We start from the raw sequence: 19,581 nt of genomic DNA, 5'->3' as shown, positions 1-19,581 counted from the left end.
GTCTCCCCACCCTGGAAGAAAGCAGCAGGAGGCGGGACTTGGTCTGCTTGGTCCCGGGCCAGGGGCTAGCACACAGCGGGTGCCCCAAAGCCCCCGGCTGGACGAATGGACCAGTGCATGCAGGGAAAACAGGCATTCAACGGCAAAGAGAAGGAGGCAGAGGGCTGAGCTCCATCAGGGGGCCTGGAGAGCAGGAGGTGGTGCCTGGGATCACCCACGTGCAATGGGAGATTAGTCCCAGGCTCTGAGCAAGGCGGCGGGAGGAGGGGAGGGCTGGAGCTGGGGGGAGGGCTGGAGATTTGAGAAGACAAACTCACTTACAAGGACAGGATGATCTGCTGGCACCTAGGGAGGCAGGTGTGGTTAAGCCCTCCATCTTTCAGACGGGGAACCTGAGTCTGGGGCAGGCTAAGGGACTTGCCTGGGGTCGCACCGCTGGAGGAGGTGGCATCGGGCTGGCGGCAGAGCCTCCGCATGGGAGCCGGGCTTCTTCCTGTGCACACCTGGCCGGCTGCCCCAGCCCCAGACGCTTGGGGACTTGGACTGCTCCCCACACTCACCTTGTCCTTGCGTTCCATCTCCAAGGAGATCTCCGAGGGAGAAGACTTCTCGCTCTGCTCCCCATAGATTAGCGAGGTCAGGCTGGCCGCCGGGAAAGAGAGCAGGGAGGTGGCGAGGAGAGAGAGGAGAGAGAGGTGAGAGAGGCGTCAGGCGTATGCCTTCAGCCTCCCTGCTCCCCGGGTTGAGGACGCCCAGCAGCAAGGTCTCGGCTTCCCTGCTGGGCTCTGGGTCCAGACAGCCATCGCCCCTGCGCCAGGTGCACCACACACCTTGGGAACCCAGCCACGGGAGCTAGAAAGTTCGAGTCCAGAGGTAAAAGGGGTCTTGTGCCCGGAGGGGGCTGCCCTCGAGTGCCCCTCCTGTGGGGGGCAGTGGGGAGGTGCCACCTGCTGAGACACCTGCTGCAGCGGGGCCCGGGCAGGGTCCCCGGCAGGTAGCCCATCCCCCTCCCGGGGCACACGCAGCGCCCAGCCGTAGCCGCCTCTCCTCACCTGTCATTGTGGATCAGCAGAGCCAGGCGCCCGTAGTCCCACGCGGCTTTCCGAAGGAAGGAGTACACCACAATGACGAGCTGCCGGCCAGGAAAAGCAAGACGGGGCAGGAGGGCTCAGCCCCTGCTCTCCCACGGGGCAGACCCTGTCCCGAGGTCCCCAGGAGACCCTCTGCCCCGCTCCTCTCCCCCCAGCATGGTGGGCTCTGTCAGGGAAGGGGGCATCCCCTTCAACTGGGGATTCCCAGCACCCAGGAGCTTCCTGGCACAGAGTAGATGAAGGAGCCCATGGCGAGTTTAGAGCTGGAGGCAAGAGCGCCTCTCGGAAACACCAGCAGGGGGCAGGAGTGGGGAGGCCCGAGGGCAGCAGCCACAAGGATTTTGGGACAATGGAGCACAGAAAGGAATCCCAGGGGGTCTGTCTGTTCCGCCAGCCCCTTCTCCTACGAGGCTCACCCACTGGGCGACCCTGGGGTGAGACTAACATTTGGGTGGTTCACAGCACTGTGGCTGGGGTCCATTTGGACTATGGAGTTCTACCCCCCGGCCCTACTGTGTCACTGTGGAAGGTCTCCTGTCCTCCCCCTCCATCAGCTGGGGGCTCGGTGCCTGCCACAGGGCGCCCAGGACTCACCAGCCACGAGACGATGTTGATGAGCAGCACGGTGGGGATGCCCCCGAAGGGCTGCCCCTGGAGGACGGTGCTGCGAGACTGGAAGCAGTCGTCCACCGTCATGTTGTGCAGCCGTCTCTCCATGCTCAGGTTGTCCGGGGAGGCAGACATCCTGGGAGTCTCCCTGGTGAACAGAGTGGCGTCCAGGTCCGCCATCAGGACGCCCTCTCACTTTGCAAAACACAGAAGCCTGCGGAGGGGTTTGGGGGCACGAGAGGTGAGTGCATTTGCCAGGTGGAGTCTGGGGCACATGAGACCCAAGGTCAAGGGCCGGGCTCATAGCTGTCGTCAAGGCAGGGAGCCAGCCCAAGGCAGGCAGGAGAGCTGTCTCCAACCCAGGGCTACAACGATGGAAAGGCAGAGTCCCTGGGACAGTTCTTACTCTACACACCACTGACCTCTTTTAAAAAAAAATTATTTACTTATTTATTTGAAAGTCATAGTTATAGAGAGAGAGAGAGGGAGAGAGAGAATCTTCCATCTGCTGGTTCACGCCCCAAATGGCTGCCACAGCCGGGGCTGGGCCAAGCTGAAGCCAGGAAGCTGGAAATCCATCTAGATCTCCCACATGGGTAGCAGGGGCCCAAGCACTTGGGCCGTCTCCCATGCTTTCCTAGGCACATTAGCAGGAGCTGGATCAGAAGTGGCGCAGTGAAGACTCGAGCCGGCACTCAGGTGGGATGCCGGTGTCACAGGCAGGGACTTTGACCTGCTGCACCACAGCGCCAGCACCACCACCCATCCCTTTTAAGGAGAGTCGTTGGGGTGGGCGTTTGGAATAGTGGTCAAGATGCCAGTTAAGACACCTGCGGCCCACATCAGAGTGTCTGGCTTAGATACCCAGCTCCTCACTCCAGCTTCTCCGGGGATGCACACCCTGGGAGGTCAGTAACCTCTTCCAGGACAAAGGGCCATGGCCGATGACTGTCAGGAAGCGGGAACGCGGGATCTCGGGCAGACCCCCGCACGGCCAGGGAGGGACCAAGAAGAGTAGAAAATTGCAGAGAGGCACAAGAAAGGCATCTTTGCAGCCCCAGGCCAGCAACCCTGGGGGCGACAGGCACCGGCTGTGAGCCGGTGATAAGGAGGTGGTCTCAGCTTTCAGTACTGGGCTGGGGAGGGTCCCAGGAGCTCGGGGAGTTTCTGAATCCCAGCTCCATCACTTCCTTGCCAGGGGACCTTGGGCAAGGCACCCAAGGTCTCCAGGCCTCTTTTTACTTATCAAATGGAGATGGCAACAGCCACTAGTACCCACTTTCAGGACTGTTAAGAGTGGTGAGTGGGCCGGCGCTGTGGCATAGTGGGTAAAGCCGCCGCCTGCAGTGCCAGCATCCCATATGGGCAAAAGTTCGAGTCCTAGCTGCTCCACTTCCCATCCAGCTCTCTGCTATGGCCTGGGAAAGCAGTAGAAGGTGGCCCAAGTCCTTGGGCCCCTGCACCCACGTGGGAGACCGTAAGAATTCCCTGGCTCCTGGCTTCGAATTGGCTCAGCTCCAGCCATTGCAGTCAACTAGGGGGTGAACCAGCAGATGGAAGACTTCTCTCTCTCTCTCTCTCTGCCTCTCCTTCTTTCTCTGTGTAACTCTGACTTTCAAGTAAATAAATAAATCTTAAAAAAAAAGAATAGAGAGTTAAGATTTGCCAGTTGTAGGACCAGCGCTGTGGTGTAGTGAGTAAAGCCGCCGCCTGCAGTGCCAACATCCCATATGGGTGCCAGTTCAAGTCCCAGCTGCTCCTCTTCCAATCTAGCTCTCTGCTATGGTCTAGGAAAGCAGGAGATGATGGCCCAAGTCCTTGGACCCTTGCATCCACGTGGGAGACTCTGAAGAGGCTCCTGGTTCCAGGTTTCGGATTGGCCCAGCTCCAGCCATTGTGGCTATTTGGGAAGTGTACCAGAGAATGGAGGATCTCCCTACTCCACGCCCCCTCCCATAACTCTGCTTTTCAAAGAAATAAAAAAAAATCTTAAAAAAAAAAAAGATTGGCCAATTGTGTAGAACCATCCCGGTACACAGGAAGCATCACATAAATACTTGTAAAATGAGAAGTAGGTGTGGACTTCCAGGGACACCACGGAGTGCAGAGGTTTGGTGATGGGGATGGAAAAGGGAATGAAGACAGAGGATGGGCGTGGAGGAGATGAGGGGTGGCCTGGGAGTCTGGGGCCTCTCAGGCTCACTCACACAAACAGGGGGTTCAATGAAGTTACCCTGGAAGAGGAGGGAGGGCACAAGACCTTCTCCCACTCCAACCCTCTGGATTACAGAGTCTTGTCTTCCTAACTGTCCTTACTTTCTGGTCCCTTCTGTTTGCGTAGGCTGCCCATGGCTTATGCCTCCACCCCAGGTCACTGATGCATGAAGTCGCAAACTTGAAATGGATCACATGGGCCACGGTGCACCTGAACAGCAAGCATCAGTGCAGCGGCAGCACCATCTCTGGGGGTCCTGGACAGCACAGGCACCTGTGCCATGTCGGGCGCAGGGTCAGCTGTGGCAAGAAGCTACAGTGCTGCATGCAGGTGGCCAGTAGGGGGAGTCTGGGCCCAGGAAGTGGTGGATGGTGAACCTGCCTCATTAAGGAGATTTCTTACCCAAGTCAGTTCTTGGAAGGTTCCAGCCAGGCTCCACTCAGTGACCGGGTTGCTGTAAAAGAAGGAATGCGGTGAACAGACCACAAGGCTCAGGGTCCCGGGACCCTCTGAGCCTCAGGGCCCCTTCTGTCCTCTCAGGTTCACACTCACATCCTTTATCAGGTTGTTTTGTAAGGAGTCCCTCCCAGCCTACTGCTCCTCACTTATCCGTGGTTAAGCACAAAAGTTTTCCATTTAAAAATTTTTGTTTATTTGTTTGAGAAGCAGAGAGATCAAAGAAGCTTCCATCTGCTGGTTCTCTCTCTACATGCCTGCAGACAGTTGGGCAGCCTGGGCCAGGGCTGGAGCTAGGAGCCAGGAGCCAGAAGCCAGGAGCCAGGAACTCAATCCAGTCTCCCACATGGGTGTCAGGAACCCCAACTCAGGCCATCACCTGTTGCCTCCAAAGGTGTGCATTAACAGGAAGCTGGAGCCAAGAGCCAGAGTCAAATATCAAAACCCAGATACTCCAATATGGAAAGCAGGTGTCTTAACTGGAATCTTTTTTTTTTTTACAGGCAGAGTGGACAGTGAGAGAGAGAGACAGAGAGAAAGGTCTTCCTTTGCCATTGGTTCACCCTCCAATGGCCGCTGAGGCCGGCGCGCTGTGGCCAGTGCACCGTGCTGATCCGAAGCCAGGAGCCAGGTGCTTCTCCTGGTCTCCCATGCAGGTGCAGGGCCCAAGCACTTGGGCCATCCTCCACTGCACTCCCTGGCCACAGCAGAGAGCTGGCCTGGAAGAGGGGCAACCAGGACAGAATCCGGCGCCCCGACCAGGACTAGAACCCGGGGTGCCGGTGCCGCTAGGCGGAGGATTAGACTATTGAGCCGCGGTGCCAGCCTTAACTGGAGTCTTAACCACTAGGCTGAATGCCTGCCCTTGATATTCCAGACTTTGACAAAATGACCCTCAAGCCGAGCTGTAAAGGAGGTGCAAGAACAAGCAGCGTGCAGGGGCAGTGTGGGCAGAGAGGGCCATGTTGTCCAAGCCCCGAGGGAAGAGAGCGTAGCCTTCTGAAGAATGAAAATGCATCGTCATGGCAGGAGTGTAGAATAGATCACTGGTTTGTTCATCCATCCGTCCATCCGTCCACCCACGCACTCAGTCATCCATCCATCCACCCACGCACCACCCACCCATCCATCCATCCACCCACCCACCCACTCACCCATCCATCCATCCATCCACCCACACAGCCAGCCAGCCAGCCAACAAGAATTCACTGAGTAGCAGGTTGACCGGGTACAGGCTTTCCTGTTCAACCTGACCAACGAGACTCAGGGCAGGGGAGGTAGGAAAAAGGCAGAAGAAACAATCCGCACCCTCTCCCACCTCCCCACCTTCCTAAGCTCTCCTAGGCAGCAGTGACGGAAGGCTGTTGCCATGGAAACCTAGAGCAGCTCCAGGCTTCCCCTCTGCCTCCCCCCACCTTCAGCATCTCCAGACTTTCTTTCTGGAGGGGGAGAGTTGGCTCTTGGCTGTGAAGGAGAGAGCCAAAAAGCCCAGACTTTGCATCAGCCCTGGAAAGGATGAAGTTTGAAGCCCAAGGGCGCTAACCTGAGGGTGCTAAAGGAACCCTCAGCAGGGGAACCAGCCTGGGGCAAGAGAGCATCAAGGAATGTGTCGCTCTGAATATTACACGCACAGCAGAGGACAAATAACCTGTTTGGGGCAGCAAGGAGAATCAGGCTTTCTGAATCCAGACTGTTCGGACTTAAATCCCAGACCCACTCTTGCTGTGTGACGGATTGACCCTCAGTTTCCATACCTGGAAAATGGGGATAACCACAGGGGTTCCTGCCAAGATGAAGTGAGCTGATTCACACAAAGCCCTTTGCACAATGCTTGAGAAACACACATGTGCTCACCGTTAGCCAGTGCCATCACCACCATCACCAGTGCTTTTTTTTATTATTTATTTTATTTATTTATTTATTTATTGACAGGTAGAGTGGACAGTGAGAGAGAGAGACAGAGAGAAAGGTCTTCCTTTTGCCGTTGGTTCACCCTCCAATGGCCGCCGCGGCCGGCGCACTGCGGCCGGCGCACCACGCTGATCCGATGCCAGAAGCCAGGTGCTTCTCCTGGTCTCCCATGGGGTGCAGGGCCCAAGCACTTGGGCCATCCCCCACTGCACTCCCGGGCCACAGCAGAGAGCTGGCCTGGAAGAGGGGCAACCGGGACAGAATCCGGCGCCCCGACTGGGACTAGAACCCGGTGTGCCGGCGCTGCAAGGCGGAGGATTAGCCTAGTGAGCCGCAGCGCCGGCCACCAGTGCTTTTGGGAGATGGTGGTGAGGGGCCCAGATTGGGTGCTTCCTAGTCTCTTTCCATCTACTCTGTGTTGGGATGGACAAGAGGAGTGATGTGGGGACGGCAAGGACCACCCACACCTCTCACATTACAGCTGGTGGGTGGCTGTTGCCTCTGCTCTTCCTGGGTGTAGAAAGCCAAGGCCAGCCTTGCCTTGGGGTCAAGGACAGGCAGTGGGAGAAGACGCTGGTGGGTGAGTCGGAATTCTCAGGTCACCCCACCCATAGCTGCACAAATTATTCTGATAGGAGAGTATGTGGCCCTCTTCCTATCCCATTCCTCCCTGCGCCCAAATCTGGCATCTCAGGTAAAGTTTTGTTGTCAAGTGAGCACCACTCACCCATTGCTCAGTCCTGGCTTGCAAACCAGGCCTGGTTTCTCCTACTGCTCTCCTAACCATCCAGGCAAATATGGTTCTCTCCGCCTTCCTTCCAGATGAGCCAGACACCTCCAGGCCAAGTCCTCTGTGTGGGGCGCCCAAGTGCCATGGATGTCCTCAGAGTTAGGAAGGTCCAGAGGGCATAACAAAGGGGAGATCTTATTAATAGCAACCATTTACTCAACATTTGCTATGGGCTAAAAAATTACAATTGAAGAATTAGCTCACTTCATTCTCACAAGCACCTAAGGGCATGAGAACCATCCCTCGAAAATTAAGGCCCAGGGAGGTTAAACAACTTGTCCAGGGTCTAGGCACTAGTAAGTGGCAGAGTTTATCTTAAATCCAGGCAGTTCACAACCTCTGTGCTTTGCTGTCACCTGGGCAATACTGGACAGGGCACAGAGGAAGGGGATGTCTTTGCCCAGGCTTAGTCCAAGAGTTAGCCTTCTCTGGGCTCTCAGGGTAATGCAGCAGGAAGCACAGTGGACTGAGCCAGGAAGCCAACTGGCCCCTGGAGTCACTCAGCCTGCACTTGGTCTGCTCACAGGCCCTGCATGGTGACGGGGTGACAGAATCCCTGTAGCCATAAGCTGTGTCCTAGGAGCAGATGCTGCAGGTGGGAAGCCACCCCACCTCCTCCTCCAGCCCCATCACTGCCAGTACACAAAGCCACAGCTCCTGCCCTGCCCCCTTGCCATCTGGCCTTCTCAGTCTCCGCAATAATTCATCACCTTTTTTGCTAACAAAAGGAAAGATTATCTCTCATGGTTCTGGACCTAAACAAGCAAACCAGGATTCCCCTCCCCTTCTTCTCTGGGTGTCCTCCCAAGGGCAGCAACACCTTTCCAGGAAGTCAGCTCAGTAGCTTCATCCCACACTCCCTGCTAGGGAGCCAGGGACCCTATAGGGGAAGGGGTGTTGCTGGAATGAGGGGTTCTGATGTATGTCCTTCCCCACCCACCTTATCTGTTGGCCACAAATCTCCCGCCGCCCCCAGTATCCTGAGCTCTTCATTGCTCTGAACTTTCCATCTTCCCAATAAAGGAGGTTTGTCCAACTTTACACATCAGGAGACCAAATCTTCGGCAGACTGAAGGCTGGGGAAAGTAGTGGATTCGGGATGCGAACTTGGATATTCTGCCTCCCCATTCAGTGCTCTCCGTGACACTTGGGGGCAGGCCTTGGAATCACCTGCAAGGTGTTGCAGACCCAAATACCCACACCCCACCCAAGACGTTACAAAATGAGAATCCTTGGTTGAGTCTGTGCAGCTGAGATAGAGAACCATTGCCTAAGACTTCCAGGGTTCTCTGCATCTAGACAAGGTGTCCTTAAAGAGCCAGAGTTTCTTGTCTCCCCCAGATAAGAAGGAGCTGTGAGGACAAACAGTGGTAGCCTGGTGCCCTGAGTCATGTTGCAGTAGGGAAGCTCAGGAGACTAGTGCCGCCTCCACCTCCTGTGTGACCCCGTCATTCCCTTCCCGCTGGCCTTGAGATTCTGGAGAGCTGCTAGGATGTGCAGAGCCCCACACTGCCTCTGCACCAGGAACTCTGAGCTCTGGCTTGTCTCCCATTAGTCCTACATCTTGCTGGAGTCTCAGAGCCCTTGCCCCACCCTTCAGTCACATCCCTCTGGGCTCAGTGGCAGCTCATCAGCACTTCCAGGTCCTGAGCACAGCTCATATCCTGTTTTCTGGGGCCTCCTTTCAGATGGCCAGCCTGGTCAACACCTTTTCCCCACACTCTACATAGCTGGCCTTTGCTACGACTGCCTGGAACTGTGCTCTCATTTCCCATGGACATGAGCAGTAAGGTCTCCAACAGATCTGTGGCATCTGTGACAGCAGGGCCACATCCTTTATTTTACTGTCCGTGGTTTTCCACTGTGACCGGCAAGTAGTAGACTTCAATGAAAGACAGATGACTCTTCATCCGGAGCCCCACGCAGGGGTAGGAATGAATAAGATGTGAGTGATTTGCAAATATTTGCATACTGTGATAGACTACTTGAGTCCTGGGATTTTGCACGCTCACAGCACTCTACTGGTTACCAAGTCTCCTTCCCCAAGTCATAGCACGGAGTAGAGAAAGCCTGAGGTTGTGGGTTGGGACACTGGGGGTGAATGTGGCTCTAATATTTATTATCTTCCACTTAACTTCTTGCTTCTCAGCTTCTCCTACACAAAATGAATATCAGCATGTCTGTCCTGCCAATGCCAGGGCGTTATGAGGGTTCACTAAGGGAGATATGCATGGAGGCTTTTTGTAAACCAAGTGACAAAAATGGCTTCCTGTGCTACCCTCTTCCTCGAATCCAGGCCAAGCCTCCCTGAGAAGCCCTCGAGCCACCTCTGAAGCAGCATGGAACGAGTGGATTAGGCCCCTGCCCGCTGTGGTGCCCACTCTGCAAGCTGTGTGATAATAAGGAGCCAGCAGCTGGGGCCAGCAGGGTTTCAGCACCGTGGACAGCACCACGCAGCGCACACACTTCTGCTGCGGCTTCTCTTAGGCAGGGCCAGGCAGAGCTCACAGGTGCTCTGGTCCAGTAATGAAAGTAACAGCTCCCGTGTACCGAGTGAGCGCTATGTCAAGCACTGTGCCAAGTCCCTTCATGCGCAGCCTGGGTTAACAAATCTATTGGGCTGCCTGTCCCACACGGCTGATGGCCCTCAGCATCTACTCCCACCTCTTTCTAGGGTGCCTTCCTACATCACAGAGGCTAGAAAGCTGAGAAGCACATTTCCAACACTCACTCACACCTGGGGTTCTGGATATAAAGTAGGCTCCACTGAGTAGATGCCCTGGAGGCAGAGGGAGGACAAAGCCACCGTCCCGGGGCTTGGGCTGTGTTTCACTCACAAGTCACGCTGGGGTAAGGAAAGGTTCTCTCCCTCTGACTCCCAGGAAGGGGGATGGAAGAGGCAGCTGTGGCACAGGCTGCACAGGTCTCCTGAGCCTGGACTGCAGGTGAGGTGACATGAGCTCACTGGTGCCGGGGAGGGTCCCCCAACTGTGGAGGAGAAGTGGGCTGTCTAGTGGCTAGCTCTGCTCTCTTCTGAAGACCCAGATTCTAGCCCTTCCCATGATTCTGAAAGCATATAATTCCTTCTTTGAAATTCTGTGGTGCAGCAGGTTAAGCCGCCGTAAGCCACCATATGCAGCACTGAGGACTTGCCCTGATCAGTTAGTGGCACTGGAGTTGGGCACCCCACAGCATCCTCCCGCTCATCTGGCTGGTGCCTCCTCCAGGCACTGAAGCCAGGCTCAAGACAGAAGTTACTGGAGAGAAAGAAGTGCTGATGGTGAACACGGGGCCATACTCCGGGCTTGAGAAAGCCTCAGAGGAAGGGAGAAGGGGAAGGTGCCAATGTGGGTGATGGGCCAGGCATGGTACATGTTAACACTGTTTATTCCTCACAGGCAGTCCAAGAGGTAGAAGCCTAAGAAGTAGGAGCTGATACCACCATTTCACAGTTAGAGAAACTGGGGTTCAAAGAGGTTAAGCAACTGGCCTAAAGTCACGACCTGGAGAGACAGTCAGAGCTGGAAACTGAGTGTCTGTGACTGCACTGCATCAGTGGCACAACTGAGAAGACAGCGGCCTTGTCTGTCCCGGGAAGACGGCCCCAGACCCTCACTGCATCCGTGGGACCCTCGGCTAAAGGCGAGGAGCAACTGCAGGTGTGAGAGGGAGCTGGGATGCAGTGGGGAAAAGGTGGCCACCTGGAGCAGGCCAGAAGCTGGGCGAGTCACTTCCTCCCCCCATCGCAGCCCCAGGACCTCCACAGGGCGCCTCTCCTTGCCAGAAGGTGCCATCCCTTCACTTCCTGCCCATGGTCCCAGGCCAGTGAGCAGCCATGACTGGACCCAAGTGGGGGGAGCTGTGGGGACTTCACAGACACCCAGGGCCCTGGTAGCCCAGCAGCAATGCAGGGAGACAGGGAGCAGGAGAAGGGGTGACGGAATACGAAGTAAAAACAGCAGGTATGATGCTGTTGAACTAAATGATCTCGATTCTAAAAGATTAAAAAAAGAAAAATGAAAGCAAAATTTAAAATGAAAATTACACCATGTTCTTTAAATGCTCTTTTAAAATTTGTAATGCTTTTGAGAAACTCTTTACTTGCAGAATTATTCATAATTAGAATGTTTTAAAGCAAAGGTTGGTATTTCCAGGCACACAGATGGCCAGCTTTGGCTCCTCTTCCTGCCTCAGCTCCATCTCCCTTGTCCCTCAAGTGCCCTCATTTTGACCAACTCCTACTCACACCTGTCCATGGGGAGGGGAGCAGGGCACGTGGCCTGGAGCCCCAGCACAGGCCCCCTGTGCAGAAGGCAGAGCAGGGGCAGGCTTGGCCCAATGGTGGAGACGGCTGCATCCCACACCGGAGGGCCCGGCTTGAGTTCTAGCTCTGCTCCCAGTTCCAGCTTCCTGCTAGAGCACACCCCGCAAGGCAGTGGTGATGGCCCAAGTGGTTGAGTCCCTGCCATCCCCGTGGACTGAACTCCCAGGTCCTGGCTTCAGTTCCCTGCTGGCACCATTGCAGGCATTTAGGGAGTGAACTCTCTCCCTCTTCCTCTCTTTGAGGGTCTCTCTGCCTCTCAAATAAACAAATCCGTTTAATTTTTTTTTTAACTAGGGGCTGGTGTTGTGTTAAGCCACCCTTTCCAACACCAGCATCCCATATCAGAGTGCTGCGTTGAGTCCCAGTTGCTCCATTGTGCTCATCCAGCTTCCTGCTAACGCACCTGGGAAGGCAACAGAAAACAGCCTAAGTTACTTTGGCCCCTGCCACCCATGTGGGAGACCAGAACGGAGTTCCTGGCTCCTGGTTTCAGCCATTTTTTCAGTAAGGCAGTAGACAGAAGATTCTCTCTCTCTCTCTCTCTTCTCTATCTCTATTTCTATCTCTATCTCTCTCCCTCTTTCTCTGTTGTACTGCCTTTCACATAAATAAATTAGAGAAAAAAATGAAGAAAGGAATAGAGCAGGTCAAGGTCTGAACTGTGTGCCATCTCCTCTCCATCCCCCTCAGGGCCTGGCTGGGTCAGGAACACGAAGAGCAAGGCTTGACCCCAAACCATCCAGGCCAAGGTGACCACCGGGCCCCTGGGGGGTCTGCCTGGAAGCCAGAGGCAAGCCCTTGTCACCAACTGCCCTCCCCCCACCCAATCAGTGACTCCTCCCGGCAGCCACAGCACAGGGCTGACTACAGCATAAGACAGTGTGACGATGGGAAGGGGTTCAGAGGCCTGCCCAGCGCGGCTCTGCCTAGGGTCAGCCTGCCCTGCCTCCAGCTCAGCCCCTCCCCCCTCCCCCCTTGCCCCAAGGTTGAATGGAGATGTAAATAGCACCTGCCTCACGAGGTAGCTGTGAGGATCAAGGGAACCAATTCACAGGAAACACTGAGAGCGCAGCCCAGCACCCAGTGCTGGCTCAGTCCACGTGCTTGGTACCTAGAATGGGCCACTCCTCTCAGGATGACACAGCAGATACCACCCCCCCCCCCCAAAGGCTAGGGGCCTTGACGGCAGGGCCTGGGCTGCACTACTGGTCATTTTCTCTGCTGCACCGGGCAGGCCTGAGTGCATGACAACTATCTGGTGAAGAAAGGAGACAGGCAGCCGTGCAGAGGTGGGGCTCACTGGCCCCTCACCCTCCAACAGAGTGTTTTGGCTGGAGGGGATCTCCCAGCTCCTCTGCCTTAACCCTGTCTTTCCACAGACGGGCGCGGAAGGGCTGGCTAACATGGCCCTGGATGCCCAGTCTCTGAGGAGCTGAGCAGCCCTCAAAGCCTACGGATAGAGGGCATGGCAAAATCTTGGACTGGGACTTCCGTTTCTGTCTTGGTTTACCAAAAAATGTGGCACATCTATCTCATTTCTGAGCAAACACACTCACCACCACTGGGAGAAGCAGCACGCCCCAGCCCGACCCTGAGCCATGCTGGCTGTGATTCTCGTCTCCATGGCAACAAGTCTCCGCGTGGCCTCCAGCCAGCGAGACTGAGCAATGCTCCCCTGGACTGCCATCAGCGGGCCCCTGGGCGAAGAGGCTGGCAGCATGGCTCTCTCCCCAGCCTCTGCCCTGACTGATTCCTCTGCAGGAGGCCAGAGGGGGTCGGGAGGGAGGAGAGAAGGCGTGGGAGGGGCTCACAGGGATGCAGCGTGGTAGAGGCCCTGATGGCAGAGTCGGCCCCAGCTGGAGCCAGGATGAAGGCTGCCAGTGCACAACAGGAGCAAATAGGCAGGCCACTGCTGGGTGCCTTCCAGCCCACCACCTGCTGCTGCCAGGACAGGCTCTGATCGACAGGGGCTCTGCAGCTGGGAGGCCGAGCCCTCGTCCCACTCAGACCCAACCAGCTGTTGATGACTCACGGATGTCCACACAGAGCCAGCCTTCACCAAACACCTCCTCTGTTGCACCATGCTAGGAACGAGGGTGGGGGAGGGGAGGCAAGGATCTCAGAGGGCACATAGTGGGGTGACGGAGACCCCGAGCAGACAGAAATGGATGATCAGATTCACTGCCAAGTGCAAGCACAAGATGCTGACCACACATGGTGCGTGCATCTTGCTGTGTGTGTGCGCCACCATGGGTCTAGACTTCTCTGGAAGGATTCACAAGAAGTCATTGGCATTGGCTGCTCTCTGGGAGAGGAATGAGGCAGCCACAGAAGCAGAGTGGGGGAGACTTCTTACTACATCCTCCCCTTGCTATGTGAGGTTTGTACTGTACACACATCTAACCATTTCAAACAAAACCCAGCAGCGAAACCCAAATGAAAAGCAGCTGACATGGAGGGGCTCTTGGCTCCCTTGGGGCTCTCAGAGGCCTTGTCTGCAAGGCGTGTGTGTGTTGTGTGTGCGTGTGCAGCTCTCTGCCTTCGGATCTGTGTGTTTGGGGACGTGTGGGTCTTCTGGGTTGAATGACGTCCCTCTAAAATACAGGTCCACTTGGGATCACGTTTGTTGGATGTAACTTGGTTGGAGATAGTCTTTGCAGATGTGATTAGTTTAAAAGACGATACATAATATTAGGGTGGTCCCTAAATTCAGCAACTGGGGTCCTAATAAGGCAGGCGCTGGAGTGACACGGTTACAAGCCAATGACCAGCAAGCATTGCTGGCAGCCACAAGGGGTAGGGGGAGGATCCTTCCCCGGAGCCTGCAGAGGGTGCCTGGCCCTGCCCACACCTTGACTCCAGACTTCCAGCCTCCGCTTCAGTTGCCTCAAGCCACTCAGTCTGCGTGAGTTAGTTCCAGCTACCCTAGAAAATGAGCACATGTTCACCCAACCGTGGCCTGCCTGTTTGCTCCTGTGTTGGCACAATGGGTTAAGTCGCCGCCTGTGCCACTGGCAACTCTTCCTAGAGTGCCAGTTCAAGTCCTGGCTGCCCTGTTTCTGATTCAGCTCCCTGCTAATGTGCTTAAGAAAGCAGTGGAAGAAGCCGCCCACATGGGAGACCTGGTGAGAGTTCCTGCTGCCTTGCCTGGCTTCTGCCTGCCCTGCCCTGGCTATTGTGCCAGTTGGGGAGTGAACCGGCAGACGGAAAATCTCTCTCTCTCTCTGCCACTCTGCCTTTCGACAAATAGAAGAAATGGTAAAAGATGAAGAAAACAAACATAGTGGGTCTATGCATTTGTGTGTGTGTGCTTTGAGGTATGTTGATGTGTGTGTGCATCTGTGAGGGTTTCGGGGGTATTTGGATGTGCTGGGGGATGTGTTGGTGACTATAGCTTGGGTCTGGGTGCTCGTGTGTGCTTTGAAGGGCTTGCATGTCTACGCATTTGTCCATGTGCGTGGTGAGTGGTGTCTAGCACTGGTGTGCGTGTGGATTTGTGTGTTTCATGGGGTGTGAGCCTACATGTCTGCAGCCCTAGCCTTCCAGAAGTCTGCCTCAGAGAGGATGCCAGCCAGTGGCACCGGGCATAAGGCAGGCTCCAGGCAGGTGGGGGCAGCGCCCTCTCTGATCTGGGGCCTGCCTGGGGAGGAGGGAGAATCTAGTGTATCTGTGTGGGGGTGTCCCCATCACCCCTGCCTGGCCTGCACGATGGTCTCAAACTCAGGGTGCAAGTCCTCTGAGAGCCAGGACCCAGGAGCCCAGAACAGAGACCCCCCCCCCTTCCCTTTGGGGTTGGTTTAAGGGAAAATGCATCTGAGTTACTTTGAAACAGGAGAGCACAGGACCTCAAACTCAAGTGGGTCAGCATCCCCCACAGGGCTGGTCACCTGCAGATGGCTGGGCCCCACCCCAGAGGCTCCGCTGCAGCAGGGTGGGGTGCAGCCCAAGAATCTGAATCTCTGACAAGCTCCTGGGTGACACCACACTGCTGGGACAGGACCCCTGCTCTAAATCACTGACGTAGCCCATGAAGCAGGAGATGGGGGTTCCTCCCCAGTCCCCAACCAACCCCCAGACCCCAGTGTGGGCAGCCTGGTATTTTAAGATACGCCCTGGAAAAGTCAGCTCTGGCAGGCTCAATCCTGTCTCCCACATGCCACCTGTCACTCACAAAATCATTCCTGCGCTCAGGGTGCCTACAGCCGGGGCACAGGATTCGAGAGGGCATGGAGATCCCAAAGAGATTTCACGGGGCTGCATAAGTTTAAAGCAGGCTGGAAGCATAGAGGAGCACCTGGAGTCCAGAAAGGCTGCCTGGGGGAGGGGCTGACCCGGGCAGCTCTGCAAAGATGGTCAACACTGGCACACGTTTGCTGAGGGCTTACTGCCTGCCAGGGTCTGTGCAAAACCTCTCGACAACCCCAACTGGAGACACCGGCTGCAGCGTAAGATGTGGCCTGGACTGTCTGCCCAGACGGCTGCTCCCAGCTGGAGCACATACGGGCCTCCTCCCACAGAGAGGTCAGGGCAGGACTGCCTAGCGGGAGGCCAGACGTGCACCAGAGCACAGAGGGCAACAGGGGCAGGGCAGGGCAAGTCCTGGGTCCTGGGGGAGTTCAGAGCCCCCGAGAGAACGGCACACCCTTGGGGGCAGCAGAGGTAGGAGGAAGGCCGGGCTGAAGCCTGCCCCCCAGAGCCCAGCCCATCTGTCCAAACTGGGTGGCAGCCACGCTGGCTGCCTTGGGGCTCCCCGGTCACAGCTGTTCCTGCGGCGGGTGGCAGTGACATGGCGGAGGCTGCCTCCCGTGGCCTGACAAGGCCTGAGGGAGACACAGAGATCTGGAACATGAGGGGCCTGAGAAACACCTGCTACCGCGCTGGGAACTCGGTTTGAGGATTTGTTCATGACAAGGTTAGCCCTGGAGGGGGGCTGAGGTGCAGGGCGAGGCTGGCGTGACCTCCATGACTTACAGTGGTCCCGCTCCTGAGCCCCCAGACAGTCCCCGAGTGGCTCTGGGGGTCCTGACCTCCTTAAGCGGAGCACAAGCCTCAGGCCCGAGGTCACCTCCTGACCTTGCTCCTGCCCCTGCGGTGGAGGTCAGGAAAGCCAGTGTGACCCAGGCCAAGGGAGAGCTGAACAGAGACCTGAATCCAGAGTATGGAACCAGAGAAAGGGAGGCCCAGCCGCAGCAAGAGGTGTTCTGGTTAGACACCAGGAGGCACTGGCGGGGATGCTGAAGGGAGCAGGTGTTCCGAGGAAGAACAGAAAGCCACCCTCTGTCTGTGACAATCTGCCTGTGGGAAAAAAATACAGCAGGGACCCCTGCCTCCCCTGCCTTCACTGGCTTCTCTACCACCCCTCACCTCCGTCCTCCTCTCTCCTCTCCTGCTCACTCCAGCATATGCCTCTATCATCGGCTTGGGCCGGGTCCCAGCTGCCAGCGGTCACCTGGCTTGTTCCAGTGTCGCCGGACAGGGCAAGATGGGGCAGATTTGAGCTTGGACACAATCCAGCCAGTGTCTGAAGAGCCCTAGACCTGCTGGAGGTGAAGGAGCCCGGGCTCTGCCCCCGGCGCTTCCAGCCAGGTACAAGGATCAGACAGCAAAACCGACACCCAAGCCCAAGGAGAGGAAGAGCAGTGGGAGCGGCACGAGCCAAGGTGCTGGGCTCAGAGACCACAGCCCGGGCAGTCAGGGAAGGCTCCTAGGAGGTGGCATTTGGAGGGCACATGGGTTTCCACTTGGACAGAAACCAGTGGGGACAGGGGCAGTGTGGGCGCAGGGGACACATGAGTAGAGGAGAGGAGCAGAGCGTGGAAGGTTCAGGCAGACGGGCTGGGCTGCAGAGGTGGGGAGAAGGGTCTAGTGAGCTATCAGGCAGGTTGGGGCCAATGCAGGAGGCCCTGCCTCTCAGGGCGATGATTTAAGTGGTCAGGCAGTGGGGAGTTACTGACGGTTTCTGAGGAAGGGCATGCCAATACTGGGGCTGGGACCAGAGGGGCTGCTGGAGTTTGCTCCTGTCCCAGGATCTCATGAAAGACCCTAATCCTGAGTGCCAGCCTCCCAGGGACTCTGAGAGGAGTAAATCATCTGTGTGGCCCAAACGTTACCCCCCTCGGTGAGGGGCTTCCCCACCCGGCTCCTCTGGTGCTCCCCATACCTGTCCCCACTCTGCTCTTCCTGGTCCTGCGCCTGCCCCTCCCACCACACTGCCGAACCCTTCCTTCTGACTATGGCCCCTGCCCCCACCAGAACAGAGGCCCCACGCAGCACGGGCTGAGTCTGTCTCCCAGCCGCTGAATACCCAGGGTCGAGCCCAGTTTCTGGATTCCTAGCAAATTCATTCATTTTTCAATTTTTAATTTATTTTTTCATTTATTTGAAAGGCAGAGGAAAAACTGACAGTGATCTTCCATGCACAGGTTCATTCTCTAAGTGCCTGCAACAGCCGAGGCTGTGCCAGGTCAAACCTGGGAGTCTGGAACTCCATCTGGGTCTCCCATGGAGGTAGCAGGGACGCGAGTGCTGTTGGCTGCTGCCTCCCACAGCGCACATTAGCAGGAACCTGGAATCAAGAGCGGAGCCAGGACTCTAACCCAGACAGCACAGCCCAATATGGGACACAGGCATCCAAGCTGCCTCTCAACTCCTGTGCCAAACGCCTGACCTGACATTTGTTGAATGAATAAGGAGAAAGCAAACACCAGCCTGCGGGAACCAGCACAGCCTGTGTGATCCCCTCTCTGTCACCTCACTCCTGGCTTCCCGGGCTCGATGGGACCCCAAGGCTCTCAGTGGAAAAGCCTCTGAGACAGCCCCCCCCCCCCCACAGCCTAGAAGAACAACTTTGCTGTCTGATCAGAACACTTGCACTTGACCATGTGCTGCGCCGTGCAGGCGCTGTCCCCACACTCTGCACATTTTGTTCTATGTGTGCCTTGCATTCACCTTATAAAGCAGGTAATAGGGGCTGGCATTATGGTGTGGTGGGTTAAGCTGCCGCCTACAATGCTGGCATCCTATACGGACGCCGGTTCAAATTCTGGCTGCTCCACTTCCGATCCAGCTCCCTGCTAGAGTGGGCAAAGATGGCCCAGGAGTTTGGGCCCCTGCCACCCAAGTGTGCGATCTGGATGAAGCTCCTGGCTCCTGGTTCTGGGCTGGCTCAGCCCTGGCTGCTGTGGCCATTTGGAGAGTGAAGCAGAAAGGATGGAAGATCTTTCTCTGTCTCTTCCTCTCTTTCTGTAACTCTGACCTTCAAATAGATAAATAAATCTTTTCAAAGAAAGTGGCCAGTAGCTTCCTCATTTCACAGATGGAAACACAAGGGCCCAGAGGAGCTCCCTGACACAGCCAAGGTCTCCCCGTCAGATGAAGAGCCGTTCCTACACCAAACCCGCGCTCCTCCCTCTGCAGTACCCGGACCCTCTTCTGCCGGAGAATCACTGAGACGCACAGTGGGGGAGGGGGAGCTTGCCGAGCGCTCTGCCCAAGGCCCAGGCTGGGGCAGTTTCTGCTGGTCTCGGGCTTCCCCCCTGGGCTGCAGGAGTCCAGGTTTTGGCCACTTCCCAGCGATGACCAAGGACAGTGTCGTCTCATCTGACCCGATCAGAGCGCGTGCACAGCTGTGGCCGCCGCCTGTCCTGGGTGAGGGCCAGGTATCCTCCCCTTCACTCTGATGCGGCCCAGGGCTGCAGTCCAAAGCAGGGCTCACTACATTTGCAGTTCCAGCAGATCCCGGGAAAACACAGCTACCCCGTGTGCCCATCTGGCACCCCATCCCCAGGAGTGCCGGCAGCCAGGCTGTGGTTGGATCCGAGCCGCAGCTGCACGGCTGTAGATGCCTGCACTTCCACTCCTTAGGAACCCAGTTTATCCACCTTGAGGGTGAGACCCTCCCTCTCCAGAGACCTTGCTGACTCATAATTATGTGCAATGCAAACATTCTGCAGTGTCTGCCTCCAAGGCCCTTCACCAGCAAGTTAAAGCGCAGCCGTGGAACAGGCAGTGGGGAGCCACGGATGACTGTGGAGCAGGGGAGCGAGGTGACTGCTCTGCGCTTTGGAGAGGTTAAGCAGGCAGGCAGCAGAGTGTGCCCGGGAGAGAGCGAGCTCCTGTTATGCTCAGAGCTAATGTGCTAAGCGCTTACTGGGACTTAGGTGTTTCCAGCACTTCACAGAGATGA

The 19,581-nt window shown here is 56.5% G+C and overlaps 1 protein-coding gene across 9 annotated transcripts in view; it reads right to left on the bottom strand.

Moving 5' to 3' along the window:
- Positions 1-19,581, bottom strand: part of TMEM63C (transmembrane protein 63C) — a 73,856-nt gene that overhangs the window by 32,455 nt on the left and 21,820 nt on the right. For 4 of the 9 annotated variants that reach the window (XR_001795384.3, XR_007911656.2, XR_007911655.2 and 1 more), the window contains 4 exons: positions 4,318-4,369; positions 1,686-1,914; positions 1,053-1,132; positions 561-642 (listed from right to left, as the gene is read on the bottom strand). Coding sequence is in view for 1 of the 9 variants with exons in the window: in XM_002719631.5 (XP_002719677.2) it covers positions 561-642; positions 1,053-1,132; positions 1,686-1,880 (357 nt within the window). In the remaining 8 variants the exon portion in view is untranslated. Of the gene's footprint in view, positions 1-560; positions 643-1,052; positions 1,133-1,685; positions 1,915-4,317; positions 4,370-7,009; positions 8,149-19,581 lie in introns of all 9 variants that reach the window. The other 5 variants (XR_011384934.1, XR_011384933.1, XR_007911657.2 and 2 more) reach the window with 5 other exon arrangements.

This window comes from Oryctolagus cuniculus, chromosome 20 (assembly GCF_964237555.1).
Source record: "Oryctolagus cuniculus chromosome 20, mOryCun1.1, whole genome shotgun sequence".
NCBI classification, from domain to species: domain Eukaryota; kingdom Metazoa; phylum Chordata; class Mammalia; order Lagomorpha; family Leporidae; genus Oryctolagus; species Oryctolagus cuniculus.
The sequence above is the reverse complement of the archived record's forward strand: the minus strand, read 5'-3'. Positions and strand labels throughout refer to the sequence as shown.